Source organism: Cibotium barometz, chromosome 8 (assembly GCF_041138505.1).
Source record: "Cibotium barometz isolate CiBa-2024 chromosome 8, ASM4113850v1, whole genome shotgun sequence".
Taxonomy (NCBI): Eukaryota; Viridiplantae; Streptophyta; class Polypodiopsida; order Cyatheales; family Cibotiaceae; genus Cibotium; species Cibotium barometz.
The window spans coordinates 1,008,698-1,028,328 of NC_141053.1; the positions used below are offsets into that span (position 1 = coordinate 1,008,698).

Sequence of the window (19,631 nt, forward strand, 5' to 3'; positions counted from 1 at the left end):
CGCTCTAGAATGAATATCTAACCATATTTATCGTTGAGGAATGAATACAACTCCAACGAAATGCATCAAGAATGTAATAAAAGTATCATGATGTTCTTGTTTGTTTTGTAATAACCACGTTTAAGCTAAGTACTTCAATGTAACTTTGAAGTCTTAAATAGCTCGAAAATGGGCGGGGATAAAGAAACGAAACACCCTTACAAATTTATCTCTCTAAAAGCTTTTAAGTCTTAAATCAAATAAATAGCCCGTGTCTTAAAATCACCACTAGCTAGTAGCAGATTTCATAATTGCTTAAAGATTTTATGGACTTATAAACACTGGCTTGCAAAGTTAAACCCACTCTACAACCTCAATGACAATTTGTGGATTGAAGGCATGCAAATTTAAACCCACTCTACACAATAATCTCTGTTACTTACAGAACCTAAGCCATGTTACACGACATGCCCAACTCGGACAAAGCTCAAGAGCTACAAGGAGCTAGAATTACATTATACTGTGTAATACATACCTAACATAGTTTATGGAATGTCAGTCAGACCAGAATACATATTTGGTGTCTAGAGGTAGTTTATCATCAGCAAGACGTTGATGTATAGCGAGGGATGGGCCTCTCAGCTGGCAGCAGCTACTGCGAAGCTGCTGGGATTAATGGTGATGCTCTTGGTGCAGTTGTCTGTCTTGTAGATGCCGATCAATCGATCGGCAAGCTCAAACATGTTGTTACGCAAGCTGTGGGTAATCAAAGGCCTTGTCAGTTTATTAGCCTTCATGAGTTTTTTTTTCCCTTTTTATTTTAGCTGCTAAAAGGATACCTGATGATTATGAACTGCGCATCTTTGGTACGATCCTTGATGTAGTGACCCACAATCGACACATTTTTGAAATCTAGGAGAGCAAGTATTCAAAAATGCGATGATTAAGGCTATGAGCCCTCAACAACACATGGAACCAAGATCATAAAAACTGTGGGGGCAAAAATTCTTACCCAGAGCGGCATCAATTTCATCCATAACATAAAGTGGTGTAGGCTTGTAGTGATGAAGAGCAAAGACAAGTGCTAGAGAGCTGAGGGTCTGCAAATACCCCAAATGTTTAACATGGGAAGAAGACAAGGAGAAATGCATTTATGAACACAAGGAGCAATGCATTAATACTAGTCAACAGGTTCAAACCAGTCCAGCTCTTGTTTGGTGTCCTGGAGTTTCACATTTTTTGCATGTGCGTTACCCATGTGCTCCAATGTATCTACTTACAGCATGATGGATGCATGTCATGCCATGCCATTGCATACCTATATATATATACATACATGCAGGCAGGTGGATAGTGGTATGATGCATACCTACATAACAGAAGTATTTATGAACATCTGTTTATTTAGTTATTTAAAAGGATCTACCAACATAGTATATGCTTATGTTATTGCTCAGACTGTGAACATTTTTACTTACCTTTTCGCCACCGGACAAGTTCCCAATATTCTTCCAGCTCTTCTTTGGTGGCCGCACACTGAACACAACTCCTTCAGCAAAAGGATCAAGAGAATCCACAAGCTCGAGTTCAGCATCTCCACCCAAAGTTATCATCTGCATTGGTGGAAATTACTCTGAATGACAGGTCCTTGAGGACAGCAGTCCATCTTTTGACCAGGTGTAATGTCATCTTGATGCAAAGTTCAAGTGGGTGAGCAATTTGCATACCTGATACATCTCTTTTAACTTAAGCGAGATGGCATTGAATCCAGCCATAAACTCGTCCAACCTGGAAGCATATAGTTGTCCAGCCATGAAAGCATGCATCAAACCATTGAGTTAAGCATCATGCAGAATGAACTTGGATCAAAAAAAGCATGCATATTCGCTTTACCTTTTCTTTCTTAAATCATCGTATGTCTTCTTAAGATCGTCTCTTTCTTGGGTCACTTCATTAAGCTCATTCACCCTTTCACTATAAACAGCTGCCTTTTGCCGGTACCTTCATGGCATACGAAATAGTTGAGGAAATAGTTAGATGATTTGTTCAAGTTGTTACTTGCGTGCTTACCACACGTGTACACATCAATCAGACAAGAGAGGGTTTACTCTGCGATGGCATCCAAATTTGGATTGAGCTCTTTGAGTTGAGCTTCAATCAGTGCAACTCTCTCTTTAACCGTAGCTAGCTCATTTGTCTCGTTTAACTGCTCGAGTGCTAAAGCCATCTGCAGAAGTCCTGCATCAATGCCTTCCTTTTGGATTCTGTAACATGACACATGGAGATAAAACATCAGCAGGACTTTCACAAACTGGCAAACGTTGCGTGATTTGATGGTTCACAAACAATTATTCTTACTGTTCCACGTGGTGTCGTAAACTTTTACTCAAGTCTTCCATTTGTTTCTGATAGCCTTTACCTCTCGTCTCCCAATCCTTCAGAACCTTTTTGAGGTCATCCAACTTGTATTGTGCATCGACCTAAATCCAAACACCGCCGTCAAAATACTTCTCTTTCAGTATTTGTTACAAGGTGGCATATATCTCTAGAGTACTTCAAATAAACCGGCTCATTTCCCCTGTACCCACCTCGCCTGTGCGTAGCTCATCCACTACCTTTTTTCTGTCATTATACTCTTTTTGAGCACTCTCCAGCTCCTCTTGCTGCTTTTCTAGTATCTGTGTACACAGGAACAATTCAGCATCCTTACACTTAAGATCAGAAATCAAAGCAGGGAAATAAGAGATACGGAACCTCTTTCAAATTCTTGTACTTCTCTTCCACCACTAAAGCTTTCTTCTCTATTTCTTTGAAATCGATTGCTCTTTTATCTTTCTCTGCCGTGCCAGCCGCCTTTTCTTTAACTGCTTCTTCAACTGCCTTCTTCAACTTTTGAACTGCCTTGCTGCCTGTTGTTATCTTGACCTTTCTTCTGTTTATCTCTGTATTCTTCGCATCGATATCCTGCAGTAGTTCCGCACTCAAACGCATGTATGAACTTGCTTGTTAGTATGCATACGGAAAACTTTGGAAAAACGAATATTTAAAACCATGAGATGGATAGGGGAATCTAAAAGATCCTTTACACCTCTACATGGAGAAATGTGGGTACGGGGAGCATGCACATAGAAGGGCAGGAAAAGAGGGGGGGGGGAAGTTGTGCAAAAAACATGTAACAGGCATGAAATAAGCAAAGTTGTGCAGAAAACAGACCTTCTGAATCTTCTCGACGATGGCTTTTTGCTGTTGCAGCTTCTCTCCACCTGCGTTTTCCATTTTCCGCTGCAACTCGTCGGCCTGTTTTTACATAGCAATGAGCATTGGTTGCAGTGAATCCTTTGCATGCCTTCCATTGCACAGCTTTAACTAACAGAAACACTGGAGGTGAAACCTTTTCTTTCAAGCTTTTCGAGTTTTTCTTCAGTCTGGACATCTCTGCGTCTGCACTGGCAATAGCCTTTTCAAGGTCCATAACTTTTTGCAGTTCTTCGTTCTTTGGATTTGCAGCAGCCTTCAAGGAGTCAAGCTGCTGTTCTAAGTCTTGCTGCTGAGCCTTCAAACCTTCAACCTATTATACAAAAATGTGTTGAGACTCGGGACAATATGTTTATATTTCCACCTGTATATTGAACAAAAATGGCCACAACACATCCAAGGTTTCTAATCCAGAACAATCACATCTTTTCATTCAAAGTACTGAAGGCAAACCTCCATTTGAATTTTTGCTAGTTGAAGCTCAAGTTGGGACACAGTCTTCTCAGCTGTCTTGTACTGATGTACTGCAGCATCAATTTTTTCCCGCAAAACCCTCCGCTGTTCTGTCAAAGTCACTAGCTCATCCTCAGCTTTAGATATGGCCTCGGCGGAAACACTACAAGCTCGAATTGCAGTTCCCATCCTTCCCCCCTTTGGTTTTCCACCACCTCCACTCATGGTACCAGATTTCTCAAATACTGCACCATCCATAGTAACAACCCTTCTGAACTCTTTGTTGGGACCATATGCTATCCTTGTGGCCTATCAATAAAAATCATGGAAATTACCAAATAAATAAAACAAGCAATCCCTAACCTGATCAAAGAGCTCGCAAAATCATGCATAAACCAAAACTTTTATGACAAAAAGCAATTCCTGAAAACCCAGCTGAAGGACAGCCTTAACAAAATATGCCATTCTTGAGGGAAGTTAATGTTACAAATGATGAAAGGGCAATCTTTTCACATTTTTTCTTTTGTAATGCCCCTTATTGTTGTGTTCTCGTTTGCTTTCCCTTTTGCCTTGCATTTCCTCTGCCTCATCTTTTAATGCAAAAATTACTCACTGTAGGCAGCCACCCTAGTTCAGCCAGCTGCTTCAATTCAACAGACCTGATAAGATGATGCTGACACTTTTCCAAACAAAATAGCTGGCCTGAGGTTCACTAATTGAGTCCCCAAGGTTTAAGGCGTTTTCAGTTCACCGATGAAGACGCAGTCACAGGTTTAGTGTTGTGCGATCGCAAATCGAACACTCATTAAGATTTTGTACTGTGTTCGGTAGGTTCAATTCCTCCTGCATCGAAAAGAATGCACTGGATGGATGCCTGGGCATTGAGAGAGAAGGACGCTTCCAAAGGCAAAAGGCCATGGGGAGATACCGTCTGTGATCCATGGGTTTCCAATCAAGAAACCGTATCCAAGCTTGCCGGGCATGCCATGTGTTGTGGCTCTGCCTCAGACTTGAGAGACTTAGCGAACTGAAACATAACTATAGCTAAAGGAAAGGAAATCAACTGAGACTCCATTAGTAGCGGCGAGCGAAAGCAGATTAGGCAAAGAAAGGGAAAGGGACCCCAACGGGGGGACCCCCGCTTTCCCCGGCCCCGTGCGGGGGAGAACTTGCAGTAGGGGGAAGGGTGGGAACCCCCCCTCAAGGAATTCTGAAAAGGTTGGAAGATCTGGCCAAAGAAGGTGATATCCCCATAGATCTTTCCTGGCAAGTTTGATTACCGTTGCAAAACGCGGATACTGGGGTTGCAGAGAACCAAAAGGCACCATCATTACACCTTTGCTCATAGTTATTCGTCAAGCATGAAGCTTTGCAAGCAAGCTTGGTCCTTGGATCTGAGCGTACTAAGGATACACAGGCTTGATATCTGTGAATTGAAAATGGATATGACAACAGTATGCCACAGCTAGAGCGAAGCACCAAATCATTAGCCCTTATTTTATTTCTCTAGATGCATAGGAACAGAAGGCATGACAAAGTTTGCGAATTGTGCTTGACAAGAGCAAGTGCTAGAGGATTAGGTTTCACTGGAGACAGCTTTGTCAACGAATGATCAGGCAGAGGATGAGGTTTCACCGGCAGAGACAGCTTTGTTAACGACTGATCAGGCAGAGGTCAGAGTGTTTTCTTTGGTGTATCACAGAACATACTATCTGGAGTCTGTTGGAAAATGTCTATAGGAGCCCAGCATGCAAGGAGATGTGGATCTGGATTCTGAGCATAATGGTGCCCAAAGGTTTTGGCAGACACACAGGTTGATGCAGCAATTCTGAGGAGCCGTGTTTCTGTTTGATTCATTCATCAGCAAGTATATGTAACTTCTAAAGGATCTACCATTGGGGAAAAAAAAAAAGGTATTTGACAGACAAAGTGGCATTGTACATGTAGACCTTGATGACAAGATAAGTGAGGCCTGAATCTCATCACTAACCATCTGTTATATTAGCTCAACCAGTACTTTAATTTCAGCTCTGCTTTGGACATTATTTTTACCAACCATACTTTCGATAGCACAATTACCCCATTTTTTTGATAGAAAATTAGAATCAACTTCTTTCATCGCACAACTTTTCTCTATGTATAAATCAAACAAAATATCAAAAATTTATTGAATTGATACTTGGCCAGAAAGTTGTTATTACCTGATCCAGATCTTTTGCCACCACTGTGTTTCCAAGGACAGCAAAAAATGCCAATTTGAGTCTATCATCTTGAGTTTTGACTAAATCAAACAAACGAGGAACTGCTTCAGGTGTTTGAACCGCCTCCTTCATTTTCTGAAGATGGCCTTCTTGTTTGTCCTGAAACCACTACATGGTAAGTATCCAGGCGCACCATTGCGAACAGGAAAGGTTACGAGTAGCAACCAAGGCGCTCGTGAGAACCAAATATTAATTAACTGGCTTAACCTGCAGACCGATACTTTCTCACGCAGGCTTCCTTTATGTTAAAGCTTAGACCCTTGATATGCCAAACATTCAAGTATTAGTTACCAGGATCAAAAAGGTTGCAACCCCAAGGTTTTTCGTTCTCAAAAGTTCCACACAAGCCTGAGCTGTGGAGGCAGTATCCACGACAATGTAGTCTAACCCAGCACACGCAGTTGAAATCGCGACATCGTATTTAGCTGCGCTCCACATGTTCCAAAAGAAGAACGTCAGCTTCACTTCATCTCCAGATGTAACCAAGAAGAAGGAGCATAACCAGCTTTGGACTGGAGGCACATGTATGATAAAAAACTGGAGTTAATGCTAGAAAGCATACATGCAATCGCTCCAAGGTCTCCAAGACGCCCAAATATTCCTGGAAGTTCTCCAGATTCTTTTGCGTGAAGCATGGCTCTCAACACAGAGCCTTGGCTCTTCTCCGAGTCAATTATAGAATGCAGCTCAGCGACTTTCTGCCTTGCCACCTGCTCTTGTGAAGCAATGATTTCTTCCTCTTTCAAGAGAGACTGAGAGGGAAGGGAACAAATCATATGTTCACAATATTAGTAACTGTGTGAAAAAGACCAGTAACAGTCACTAGTAAATATGTGGCACCTTTTCGTTTTGGTGCCCTTCTCTTGCAAGAGACTGACTTTTCTGTATGGCAGCACCAATGTTCTGTAGTTCCCTCTCCTTCTCTACCACCTTATTCTTACTAGACTTGATTTGTTCTTGTGCTTTATCGAAGGCCCTCTGCCCTGCTTCATGCTGCACATGAAGTCGTCAGATGAATTTCAGTTTATTAACCTGTCACAGCAGGCAAATTAAGAAAAATGCTTTTTTGCACATCTATCACCTTCTCTACAAGTAGCCTTTTTTCAGATGCGGCTAGATCAAGTTTTCCTTGGCAGTCTATTATCTGTTTTTCCCAAGGTTCCAAATCAGCACGTACAGCTGCTAATTGCTCACGATGTCTTTCGATTTCACCTGAAAAGAGTTGACCGGCACTTGTCCTTGTAAGCCTTTGTCAAAAGCCAGAATATATGTTACGTTAATGTAGCATAATCCCAATTCACACAAAGGAGCAGAAAATATGGCTGGATTTTTGAAATCTAAGAAAAAGGCCAGTACGCTTGCATGAATCATGCCTCATAAGAAACAGAAGGGCTTCATGAGTCCACCACAGTTTGAAGAATGCTTGATGGATGAGATAAATATACCTCTCTTTATCCTATATCAGTTTCAAGATTGGTGCAACTTAGCATGCTTTTCAATACTATGTGTTTCATAGAACAACTGCCAAATCAGTAAAGGTGAATCCTATATTGGAAGAGTCAATGAAGTTTGATGACTGGTGTACCTATTCAGATGGATCTCATGTCCATTGGTGATTTAAAAAGGCATGGTACCTACCTCTGCAACGTTGATAACCATGCATTGGTGGTTTAAAAAGGCACAGCACCTACCTCTGCGACTGCCAGATACTTCAATGAGTTCAACCAGTAAAAGTGAATCCTATATTGGAAGCAGACAATGAAGTTTGATAACTGGTGTACCTCATCCAGATGCATATCTCAGATTTAGAAAGGCACAATGCCAATCTCTGCAACGTTGATAACCATTCGTGAGGTTGAGCAATAAAGGAGGTGGGTAAGGGTGGAAAGATGTGAAGGAAGATGTAACATGGCAAGCCGTCACAAGCAGTTCAAAAAACTTAGGGATGTGAATGGAAAGGTGAGGCAAGTTGCTAAGCACCCAACAGTAACGTCCTTACTAAAAGCATTGGAAAAAAAAACACACCATGAACTAGTCACCTCCAGTAGCACCAAATGCATCTTTCTGCCTTAGAAACCTGATGCCTCTCATCAGCGTATTTATTTGAAAGCAGCCAGTGAGGCACTAATCATGATTTGCTCATTCATGATTGGCTGATTAATTATGACGGAGATATGGAGGCAGAGATAGTACCCTTAGAGCTTTCTTTAATCTTGTCGAGTATATTTTCTTCCTCCGGAAGCTTTTCTGACAGCTTCACCACCTCCTTTTCTAAATCTGCAATTGCAGCAATAGAATCTTCTGATTCTTTCTCAGTCTCATGAATTTTTGCAGTATCCTGTAACCGCATGATTTATATCAGCTCAAGAAAGAAGCAAACACTGTCATATAGCTGGTCAAAGATGCGTTATCTTTACCTTTTCCACCTTCTCATCAAGTTTTTTTAACTTTTGTTTTATATGCTTGAAATCCTCGCGGTACTTTAGATCTTGCCTCTCAAACTCTTTGAACTCCCCTGCACAGTTTTTCAAATCGTCCTCGAGCTCCTGAATCCATGAAACCACAAAAGTCATGAATTGAGTATGAATTCACATCATGCTTCTGTATCAAAGAGAAAAATTGTTGGTGTATGGCTAAGCATGTTAAAAATATCCGTAAGTCGTTACCTCACGCCTTTTGTTTTGTTTGTTGTATTTGCTCTCCAGTTCTTTCATTGCTTTCAAATGCTGCGCGAATGCCTCTCTGCTAGATGCACAACAAGAATCATCAACTAGATCATGTAAAACCACAAGCTTGGACGATTTTGGGCCAACATGCCTGTGATCTGCATTTTTATACCTTTCCAATCTAAGGTTTTCTTCAAGATCTGTAACGTTTTGTTTAATCTTCAGCGTGTTTGCCTTTGCATCCACTGCAGATAACTCGGCAGCTTTACCTCTCCATTTAAAGAGCTCTACTTCCTTAAGCATATAGCCTTCTGCTTCATTTTTGGATTCCTTGAAATCCCACATCAATCTGGATTTAGGTCCAACATTACCACTTACTATGTGCCTGCTCCAGAAATCTGGGAAGAGGCTTACAGTGGAATTGAACTACACCGATACTTTGTTTCAAAACATGTAAACTTACTTCTAGACCATCTTTCTCCTTTTCTGCAATTTTAACTCTCTGGACCATGCTTCCTCTCTTTTCATTGAGAGTTTCCAGCCTGCACAGGAGCACGTAACCCATAGCAGTCATCACCTCATGGATGGCAGAGCCTACGTGCATGAAATGTGCACGCCAAACGCACAAGCAAGGGACGAAAGAAACAGATGATACAATAAACTGAAGCCAATCACAAACACAACAAATGTAGTGCATGGGAAATTATTACTCACTGCTTGCTTGCCTCTTCGATGCGCTCTACATATTGGTTTGACCCAATTATATCTTCTAGATATTCTAAAAAACCTTCATCATGGGGTCCTTGTGATTTTGGCTTCATCAAAGAAATCTGCTCAACTTCACCCTGCACAAGAGAGGCATCGCTTTAATATGTTTCAAGCTTAGATGCACCAAAACTGTGTGGGTATTTCAAACATAAACACTACCAGACAGTGCTAACACATACTTACCTGTAGGATCAAAAAACGGTTGTTATCCAGATCCACACCCTTGGCTCTCAATTTCTTGGTCACTTCGGTGAAGTTACTAGGGCGATCATCCAGAAAATATTTAGAGGAGCTGTCCCTAAAGGCAACTCTTGTTAGAGTGAAATCTGAACCTGGAACAGGCTCGTAGCTACCATCATCCTGTTCATCAACAGTCCGCCATTGCAAATGCAAGTCGTTCAGTGGTTATCCCTTCAAGAAGCAGACTTAAGATGGCATCATGAAATCACACTTCCAACCCAGGAGAGTAAATATGTAGAAATACCAGGTCTATTATTTCTTGAAAGTGTACTGAAACACGAGCTTTATCCAGGTTCTGATGATTTGAAGAGTTGTGAATCAACTCTGCTACTTTGTTCAACCGCATCTGTTAAGAAAATATGAGAGGATCAGAAAAGGAGGGCAGCTGAGATCAATGTTTCAACAAATTGATCTTGATTTAAGCAAGCCCAAAGAAGCGTATGCTCAAGAGATTCATCTATATGAATTTCTTGGCAATAATAGGTTGATTGGCTAGGCTGATTTCTTTACAATTAAGAAAAATAGCATGCATGAAAAAAAACATACCTGCTTTGCACGCTTGCCAAAGACAAAGAGCATTGCATCTATGACATTGCTTTTGCCACTACCATTTGGTCCGACAACTGCAGAGAAACTCTGCGTATGCCATACAAACAATGATAAGACAGCTAGTTTGAAGGTACCCTAACCATAATAATTCCAGCTAAGAAGATGCCAAATGTGCCTCACGTAAAAAACTTCCTTGTAATGAAATAGGGTCTAGCAACAAGAACTTTAGAGGGATTTTCTGTTGATGTGAGACATGTTCTGCCTTCACTCCATCCCATGGCGATCTTCACTTTCTCTAGTTGATATAAGGATGATTTCACACATTGCAGACAGCCAAACCGGTAAGTTGATGTGGCAGAAAGAGAGTGGCGCAAATGAAAGTGGGACAGTTAGAATGGGTTTCGTGCATGATGCTGATTGGGCAGGCAAAAAGCTGATATGAAGTGGCATGACACGGCCAGCTCTTGCTTGATAGTGTTCAGCATCCTAACCGACCCTCCTGATGGCAATCAGCTGCTAATTAGAAAACATATTCTTAACCTTGTATGCAAGAACTACCACACGGTCATGTGAAGCAAGGCACGAGGGGCGGCCTTGGCTGAGCTGATGCCGAGGTAACCTGGCCAGCTGCTGTTTGTGAAGGGGACCTAAAAATCGTTGTCAGCTGAGATTCTTCATCAGCTAAATGCATGGTCCTGATATGCGTCTCTGAGCTGCTTACTATGTACAACCTGATCGAAAGCACCAAGCTTTTCTGGCCAACGGAGGCCATACTCTTTTCCGGGATGCTGAGATTTTAGACCTGATATTCTTGGTTTGTAGAAACCCTCATCCTTAAGGGTAAGGAGGGCAAATTACGCATTTTCATGGTTCTGCTGAAAACTCTGTTGAGCCTGTTACAATTGCTTAGCCATTACAAACGGAATTCGGATATTTCCCGTTCTAACAGTGCAAATAGTGTAGAATGCAATTTGAGCAGGAAGCGCACAGGTCATGGAAGAGGTTCCTTTCAGGGTCTTCCAGCATAAAACACACACACACAAGAGGAGAAGCCGACCTTGTGGAAGGGACCAACGCGCTGTTCGCCTGCGTATGACTTGAAATTCTCCATGACCATTTCGCGGATGAAGAGCCTGGAAGCGCGGGGGGCATTGTTGGCGTCGGGATCGGCAGGAGCTCGACCCATGGGGATGCCGATCTGATTGTGATCAGAGAGATCACTCAGAAAATGCTGTTTCCAGGAAAAGGAGAAACAAAATGGGGCGAAGAAGGAAAGGGAATAACATAATTGGAAGAAGGTGAAGTTCAAAATTCCGACATGGGCGGGAAACCCTGGGCAAGGAGATTTCACACCCAAACGCGCACATTAAAATGCGAGCGGCCGGACACGATTTCTACCTAGCAGCCTTTTCCCACGGTGTTCCAAATTGTGACTAGGGGCCTATGCCTACCATGCAAAAAAGGTCTGCCACCTCACTTAACTTGGGCGTGGGAAAATGGGGGGTGGTTACGAATTGGCTACCTAAAATCACTCTTTTGAAAAAAAAAATCCTCTTAATTTTTCAAAGCGCAGAATACATCTCTTGAATGGCCAATATGAATTTTTCACCGCATAAAGGAGAAGCTAAAGCTTTCTCCATTGTCAAACACACATTAAAACTCCCAAAAAAAACCCAAATAATGTATATTTCAATGAATATATATATATATATATATAGTATTAACAAGGAAAAGAAACTTGTTTATGGAGTGCCTTCGAAAAAGGCCTTGCTTCTTCCACCAAAATCAAGAAAAAAAGATGGTTATAGTTAGTAAAATCTACACAAAACTCCTACTCTAATCACACTTTCACCACACTAATCACTCCAAATCTCAACACTTCATCAATCTATCATGAGTTTTGCAACTCATGAGCAAACTAAAATAAACAATGGATGTTCCCCCGAGAGTGGCATCTCTTGTTAATGGAAGGTATAGCTTCACAACAAGCATTGTCTTTACCAAGGAGGACAACTTGTCTACAGCGTGGAAGTGCATTGATTGCGGGAATGGAAATCGCAAGGGTGGTGAAGCCCTCAAGTTCTACCAATCCTATCACACACACACACACCCCCCACACATAGAAATTACCTCTTTCTCTAACACGCATGCGCACGCACACATCCATGTATCCTCTCTCTCTCTTACACACACACATACACATGTATGCATTCTCTCTCTCTCTCTCTCTCTCTCTCTCTCTCACACACACACACACTGCATTCTCTCTCTCTCTCTCTCTCTCTCTCTCTCTCTCTCTCTCTCACACACACACACACATACACGCATACAAATATATAAATTATTGTGTTTTATTATACTTAGACACATATACCTATACATGCATATATATGTGTATTTATAAATATGATTAAATTTGTATATACACACGCTTACACATATAATTTTAATTAATTAAACTTTAATTTAGATTAAATTTTAATGGTTGGGGATGCGCGGTGAGGTGTGTTCGCTCTCTAATAAACACATCTTACTTGTAAACTCTCTCTCTCTCCCTCACACACAAAAACACACACATGCACATCCACCCCTCTCTCTCTCTCTCACACACACACATGTACACATGTACACATTCGCACATGCACTAATGCAAAACGCACTCTCTCTCTCCCCCCCACATACTCTCTCTCTCTCTCTCTCTCTCTCTCTCTCTCTCTCTCTCTCTCTCTCACACACACACACACACACACACATACATGCAAATATATATTTTATATAATATTATGTTTTATTATATTTAGACACATATACCTATACATATATATATATATATATATATATACATATATATATATTATGTTTTATTATATTTAGACACTTATACCTATACATACATATATATGTGTATTTATAAATAAATAAATTTATATATACACATACATAGATATAATTTAAATTTTAATAAGTGATGATGGGTGATGAGATATGCTCACTCTCAAATAAATACATCTTACATGTAATATCTTTTTTCTTTTCTTTACAATGAGATAGAAAGAGAGAGAGACACCTACACCTTGGAGTTTTCATTATGAAGCTCACCTTTTTAAGAGGGAGGTCCCTATTTTTTCTCTCAAGGAAATCATTAGGTAAGAAGAGATAGCAAATCGTTCAAAAATTGAGATGAGATGAGAAAATTCAAAATTGAGAAAGGGTTAGCATGAATCGCTCCCCTTTCTCCCTTGCCCCTCTCCCTCCTCTCCTTTGGCCATGTGGAAGGGGGAATAGGTTATATTTAATAAGAGTACAAGTAGGTGACCAATGCGTTGCTATGGCATGAAATTTTTTATTGTATCCATATATGAAAACATATGTATGTGTGTATACAAGTGTATGATTGTGTGCATGTGTATTCATCTATGCATGTCTATGTGTGTGCAAGTGTGAGTGAGTGTATGTGCATGTATGTTTGTGTGTGTGTGTGTGTGTGTGTGTGTGTGTGTGTGTGTGTGTGTACACACATGCGTATATTTGTGTGCACATGTGTATATGTATGTGTGCATGTATAAGTGTGTATTTGTGTGCATGTATATCTATACGTGTGTGCATGTGTACATGTGTGTGTGTGTGTGACTCACACATAGACACATATCTGTGTGTGTCTCTCTCACATGCATTCTCTCCACGTTTTTGTCACGTGCACAAACACAACCCTCTCTCACACACATACATGTCTATATGCACTCCCTCTCTTCTCACACGTCTCGCATACACATAGAAACTCTCTCTCTCTCTCTCTCTCTCTCTCTCTCTCATACTCACACACATACGCACCACACATACGTGTGTGATTGTGTGTACGCGTATGTATGTGTGTGTGAATGTGTTTATATATGACAGTATTATATATTTACTATATAATTTTAATTTTAATTTATTAATAATATATTTATATATTACATAGTAATACTTATATTAAGCTATCATATTTATAGTATATTATAATATATACTATATATGTATATCTTTACTGTAATTTACATATATCTTATACTTATTATATATATATATATAATTATTATACTATTTATTTAAAAAATTTCTCTCAACATCCTCTCTCTCTCCCCCCCTTCCTTGCCAAGATATGTAGCCTCTACCCTCTCTCTCATTCTCTCTCTCTCTCTTCTGTCCCAACACGTGGCTCCTCCCCTCCCCTCCCAAAAACTCGCACATAATAGATAGTAGAGATAGATATTTTATACACATATACATATATATACACACATATATACATGTGTGTGTGTGTGTGTGTATTTATAAATGTTAAAAAAAACACACACATGCACACACACACACACGCTTATTTATTTATATATAATTTAATACCTTTTATTATCTCTCTCTCTCTCTCTCTCTCTCTCTCTCTCTCTCTCTCTCTCTCTCTCTCTCTCTAGGCATGCACCCATCTCACTCTCTCAAACATACACATGCTCTCTCTCTCTCTCTCTCTCTCTCTCTCTCTCTCTCTCTCTCTCTGTGACACACACATGCACACACTTCCTCTCTCTTCTCACACACACATGCAAATATATAGTATGTTTTATTATATATACATGCACTAATGTAAATGCATACACTCTCTCACACAAAGAAATTCTCTCTCTTTCTCTCTCTCTCTCTCTCTCTCTCTCTCTCTCTCTCTCTCTCACTCACTCACTCACACACACACACACTTCCTCTCTCTTCTCACACACACACTCTCTCTCTCTCTCTCTCTCTCTCTCTCTCAAAAATTGAGATGAGATGAGAAAATTCAAAATTGAGAAAGGGTTAGCATGAATCGCTCCCCTTTCTCCCTTGCCCCTCTCCCTCCTCTCCTTTGGCCATGTGGAAGGGGGAATAGGTTATATTTAATAAGAGTACAAGTAGGTGACCAGTGCGTTGCTATGGCATGAAATTTTTTATTGTATCCATATATGAAAACATATGTATGTGTGTATGCAAGTGTATGATTGTGTGCATGTGTATTCATCTATGCATGTCTATGTGTGTGCAAGTGTGAGTGAGTGTATGTGCATGTATGTTTCTGTGTGTGTGTGTACACACATGCGTATATTTGTGTGCACATGTGTATACGTTTGTGTGCATGTATAAGTGTGTATTTGTGTGCATGTATATGTATGCATGTGTATTTGTGTGCATGTATATATATATGTGTGTGCATGTGTACATGTGTGTGTGTGTGTGTGTGTGTGTGTGACTCTCACACATAGACGCATATCTGTGTGTGTCTCTCTCACATGCATTCTCTCCATGTTTTTGTCACGTGCACAAACACAACCCTCTCTCACACACATACATGTCTATATGCACTCCCTCTCTTCTCACACGTCTTGCATACACATAGAAACTCTCTCTCTCTCTCTCTCTCTCTCTCTCTCTCTCTCTCATACTCACACACATACACACCACACGTACGTGTGTGATTGTGTGTACGCGTATGTATGTGTGTGTGAATGTGTTTATATATGACAGTATTATATATATACTATATAATTTTAATTTTAATTTATTAATAATATATTTATATATTACATAGTAATACTTATATTAAGCTATCATATTTATAGTATATTATAATATATACTATATATGTATATCTTTACTGTAATTTACATATATCTTATACTTATTATATATATATATAATTATTATATAAAAAATTTCTCTCAACATCCTCTCTCTCTCCCCCCCTTCCTTGTCGAGATATGTAGCCTCTACCCTCTCTCTCATTCTCTCTCTCTCTCTCTCTCTCTCTTCTGTCCCAACACGTGGCTCCTCCCCTCCCCTCCCAAAAACTCGCACATAATAGATAGTAGAGATAGATATTTTATACACATATACATATATATACACACATATATACATGTGTGTGTGTGTGTGTGTGTTTATAAATGTTTATTAAAAAAACACACACACACATTTATTTATATATAATTTAATACCTTTTATTCTCTCTCTCTCTCTCTCTCTCTCTCTCTCTCTCTCTCTCTCTCTCTCTCTAGGCATGCACCCATCTCACTCTCTCAAACATACACATGCTCTCTCTCTCTCTCTCTCTCTCTCTCTCTCTCTCTCTCTCTCTCCTCTGTGACACACACATGCACACACTTCCTCTCTCTTCTCACACACATGCAAATATATAGTATGTTTTATTATATTTAGATATATATACCTATGCATACATATATATGTGTATTTATGAATATAAATAGATTTATATATACACACACATACACATATAATTTCAATCGATTAAATTTTAATGGGTGGGGATGTGGTGAGGTGTGTACACTCTCAAATAAATGCATCTTATGTGTAATGTCACACACACACATGCACATGCTCTCTCTCTCTCTCTCTCTCTCTCTCTCTCTCTCTCTCTCTCCTTCTCATGCGCGTGCGCGTGCACACACATATTCTCTCTGAAATGTTGAAACTCCCTCTCTCTCTCTCTCTCTCTCTCTCTCTCCTGACACACACACACACTCACATGCACTTATGTAAATGCATACACTCTCTCACACAAAGAAATTCTCTCTCTCTCTCTCTCTCTCTCTCTCTCTCTCTCTCTCTCTCTCTCTCTCTCTCACACACACACACACACACACACACATTTGTGTCCTTTGGCAATTGCAATTGTGGACATGTTTGGATTTACATAATATTGCTTTTTTTCTTGAAAGCTGCAAGTAACATGAGCAGGATCAAGTACCATCAAAAGTGATTTGGGCATTCCAGCAACAAACCTGGACTGCCCAAGTCACTTTTGATGATATTTGATATAGTTTCTACCATTTTAATGGTATTTGACCTAGCTATCTATCAACTTGGGTTCTATGTTGCTTGGCCACAAACACATCATGTCACATTGTTCGTTTTTGGCATCTAGGCATTGTGTCTTTCGCTACACACCTTATCATCTTGGCATCTAGGATTCATTATTTCTATTGTGAATATTTACTTATGTCATTGTGTTGTCATGGTGCATATAAGACTCATAGTGCTTTGGCAACATGTACTCACATGTAATCCTCTTTGTTTTTGGACTGCTATCCTTTTGGGTTCTTCGATATGTAACTTTTGGGGTTAGTATTTCATTCACTTGTCAAAGGGCTTATATAGGAGTTTCTGTGTTATTAGTGGCAAGGTACCATCAAGAGCGATTTGGGCAATCCAGCAATTAGTACTTGACTAGATGTGTGTCAATAATGTCCTTTCTAGCCATTAGTCAACACAATGTGAAGGTTGTAGGCGTTTAGCATTTCAATGTTAAAAGGCTCATTTTGCATTTAGGTACTTATTTTGCAGAGTAAAGAGGCTTGAAGATGAGGCTAGATATCTTAAAATTGCTTGCTAGAGAGCATGTCCCATCTCAGGGTATACTCATGTTTCAGTGGTGGTTCTAAATTGACTTATGCATGCTTATTTCTTGTAGTGCTTAAGAAGGGTTCATTTTCTAGGAGCAGCTTCTTCTCTTAAAGAAAAACTCTTTGAATTTTGGTGGAAGCTAGTGCCCCACCATTATTTTCACAAGTTTAGCTATGTTCAGCCCATTTTTCAAATTTGATGACATTTTAGAAAAGCTCAAGGATTACTATACAAAAGAGCTCAATGAGTTTGATAGGCTTGTTTTCAAGGACAACTTAACTGCAAGTGGAAAACCCTTTCTACATATTTTAGATCTTTTGGCAGAATATAATAGCAAGGTAAGGATCAATAAGAAGTATGCCAATTTTCCAAATGAAGTAAAGCTTGTGATTAAAAATTATCCTCAGCATATGCAAGGAAATGCAAGCTATTAGAGAAGAGTGTTGGCATTACTTGCTACTTGTATATAGTGGCTGGGGAGGAAGAAGCATAAGAGGAAAAACAATTGGAGATTGAAAGCCAGAGCTTGGGAGAAGAGCAAGGGGAAACATATGGAAGTGATGTTGAAGAGAGGAGATTACACCAGAAGAAGAAATGAAGTTAAGTGCATCTCTGGATTTTAAGGAGACTACACATAGCAGCACAACCCAAAGAGCTTTGCAAGATGACAATGCTGCAAAAGTGGAGAGTGATCTTGTTGTTCTTGTACTCCCATCTTTTCAATTTGGAAGTAAAGAGTTTGTGTTGTTATGTGACTTACAGATCATGTTTAACATCAGGGGAAGACTACACACTTGCGCTTATTACAAATGCTTTTAGAGATAATGAGGTATTTGTTCAACACGATGAGAAAAAGTTTGCTCAAATTGAGGATGTGTCATCTGAGTATTTTATTCTCAATAATGCATTGGAGTTGTGCTTTTCCATGGCCAGATGCTATAAAGAGGCTCTTCCATCATAGGGGGAGTCTACTCAAATTCAAAAGCATCTTGGAATATTAGATTGGGGTGCCCCTAAGTTTGTTGAAAATGATTCTTCTATAGACGACAAGGATTGCTAAGAAAAGAGCTCAATTGACTTATGGAAGGACTATATCTTAGTTTTGGATGAAAATCTAAATTTAATTCAAAAAGCTTATAAGAAAAATTCAATATGTTTTACTTGTTTTATGATATAACACCGAGTCATAAAAAATTAGCACGAGTTGTGAGTTGTCATTTGCAAGGGCTCATCCAAAATTTCACAACAACTTAGAAAATGGCCACTTTTTCAAACATGCAAACCCATTTTGTAACAAAGAGTTGCAATTTTGTTTTAAAGAAGGCTAATTTTTTAGAGTAAAATTTTATAGCATTACTTGATGGTTTCTCTGTCTTGACAAACAAGCTATTTTTCTAACAAAAAGATAACATAGACACCACCTACAAAGCTCTATTTCCAAAACTTAGCAAAAAAATGAGCCTTTTTAACCTCAATCAAATTCCTAGCACAACAACTTTCATGGTTTTGATGCTTTTGTAGCTATGCATTCAATGAATACGCCAAATAACTTTAAGAGATAAGATATCACGATACTAGGCCTACATGCATTCTATCTCCAAATAAGCTTGATGAATTTATAACCCACGAATAAAAATCCATCACATGTCAATTAAAATTCAAAACATGCCAAACTTCAACAAACAATTGCTACAATAATTTGAACTACCAATAATCGAAACAAGTATCTTCACAAAAAAAATGATAAGTTTTTTTGTGAATGTTCTCAACAAGATCTAAAACGTCATGACAACTATGTTTGAATGGTAAGCTCATCTTCCTCCTCATTCCATGCCTCCTCTCCCATTGAAGTGATTGGAAGAGGAGTGCTAGTAGCTTGTTCCTTAGCCTCTGGGCCATCTAGCTCATAATCCACAAGGTCAACTATCTCCCCAACTTGCTCACTACCGATCGGAGGCTGTGGCTCTCTAGATGCATCAAGAAAATGAGGATTGGATACCATGCTTTTCATTCCCACCTCTTGGAACTCATC

The 19,631-nt window shown here is 39.7% G+C and overlaps 1 protein-coding gene across 1 annotated transcript; it reads right to left on the reverse strand.

Annotated features, from left to right (window-relative positions):
* Positions 1–285: 285 nt before the first annotated feature.
* SMC3 (structural maintenance of chromosome 3) lies at positions 286–11,433 on the reverse strand. The gene is made up of 28 exons (XM_086801167.1): positions 11,229–11,433; positions 10,169–10,258; positions 9,867–9,968; positions 9,566–9,742; positions 9,329–9,459; positions 9,078–9,156; positions 8,787–8,944; positions 8,615–8,690; positions 8,366–8,494; positions 8,142–8,286; positions 7,030–7,160; positions 6,789–6,941; positions 6,511–6,700; positions 6,240–6,373; positions 5,889–6,047; positions 3,688–3,996; positions 3,371–3,547; positions 3,193–3,276; positions 2,734–2,943; positions 2,568–2,657; positions 2,338–2,459; positions 2,088–2,243; positions 1,873–1,980; positions 1,707–1,767; positions 1,458–1,592; positions 992–1,079; positions 819–891; positions 286–735 (listed from the first exon to the last, which is right to left on the reverse strand). Exons 1-28 carry the CDS (start codon positions 11,355–11,357, stop codon positions 618–620), a joined length of 3,714 nt encoding a protein of 1,237 aa, XP_086657293.1. The 5' UTR covers positions 11,358–11,433; the 3' UTR covers positions 286–617.
* Positions 11,434–19,631: the final 8,198 nt, after the last annotated feature.

Excerpts from the sequence above, each read along its gene's own strand:
- SMC3 (XM_086801167.1), bottom strand. The coding sequence starts at position 11,357 with ATGGGTCGAGCTCCTGCCGATCCCGACGCCAACAATGCCCCCCGCGCT. Across the intron at positions 9,743-9,866 it reads TTCAAGAAATAATAGACCTG|GATGATGGTAGCTACGAGCC; the intron begins GTATTTCTACAT and ends GTTGATGAACAG. Across the intron at positions 8,495-8,614 it reads AACAAAACAAAAGGCGTGAG|GAGCTCGAGGACGATTTGAA; the intron begins GTAACGACTTAC and ends TCATGGATTCAG.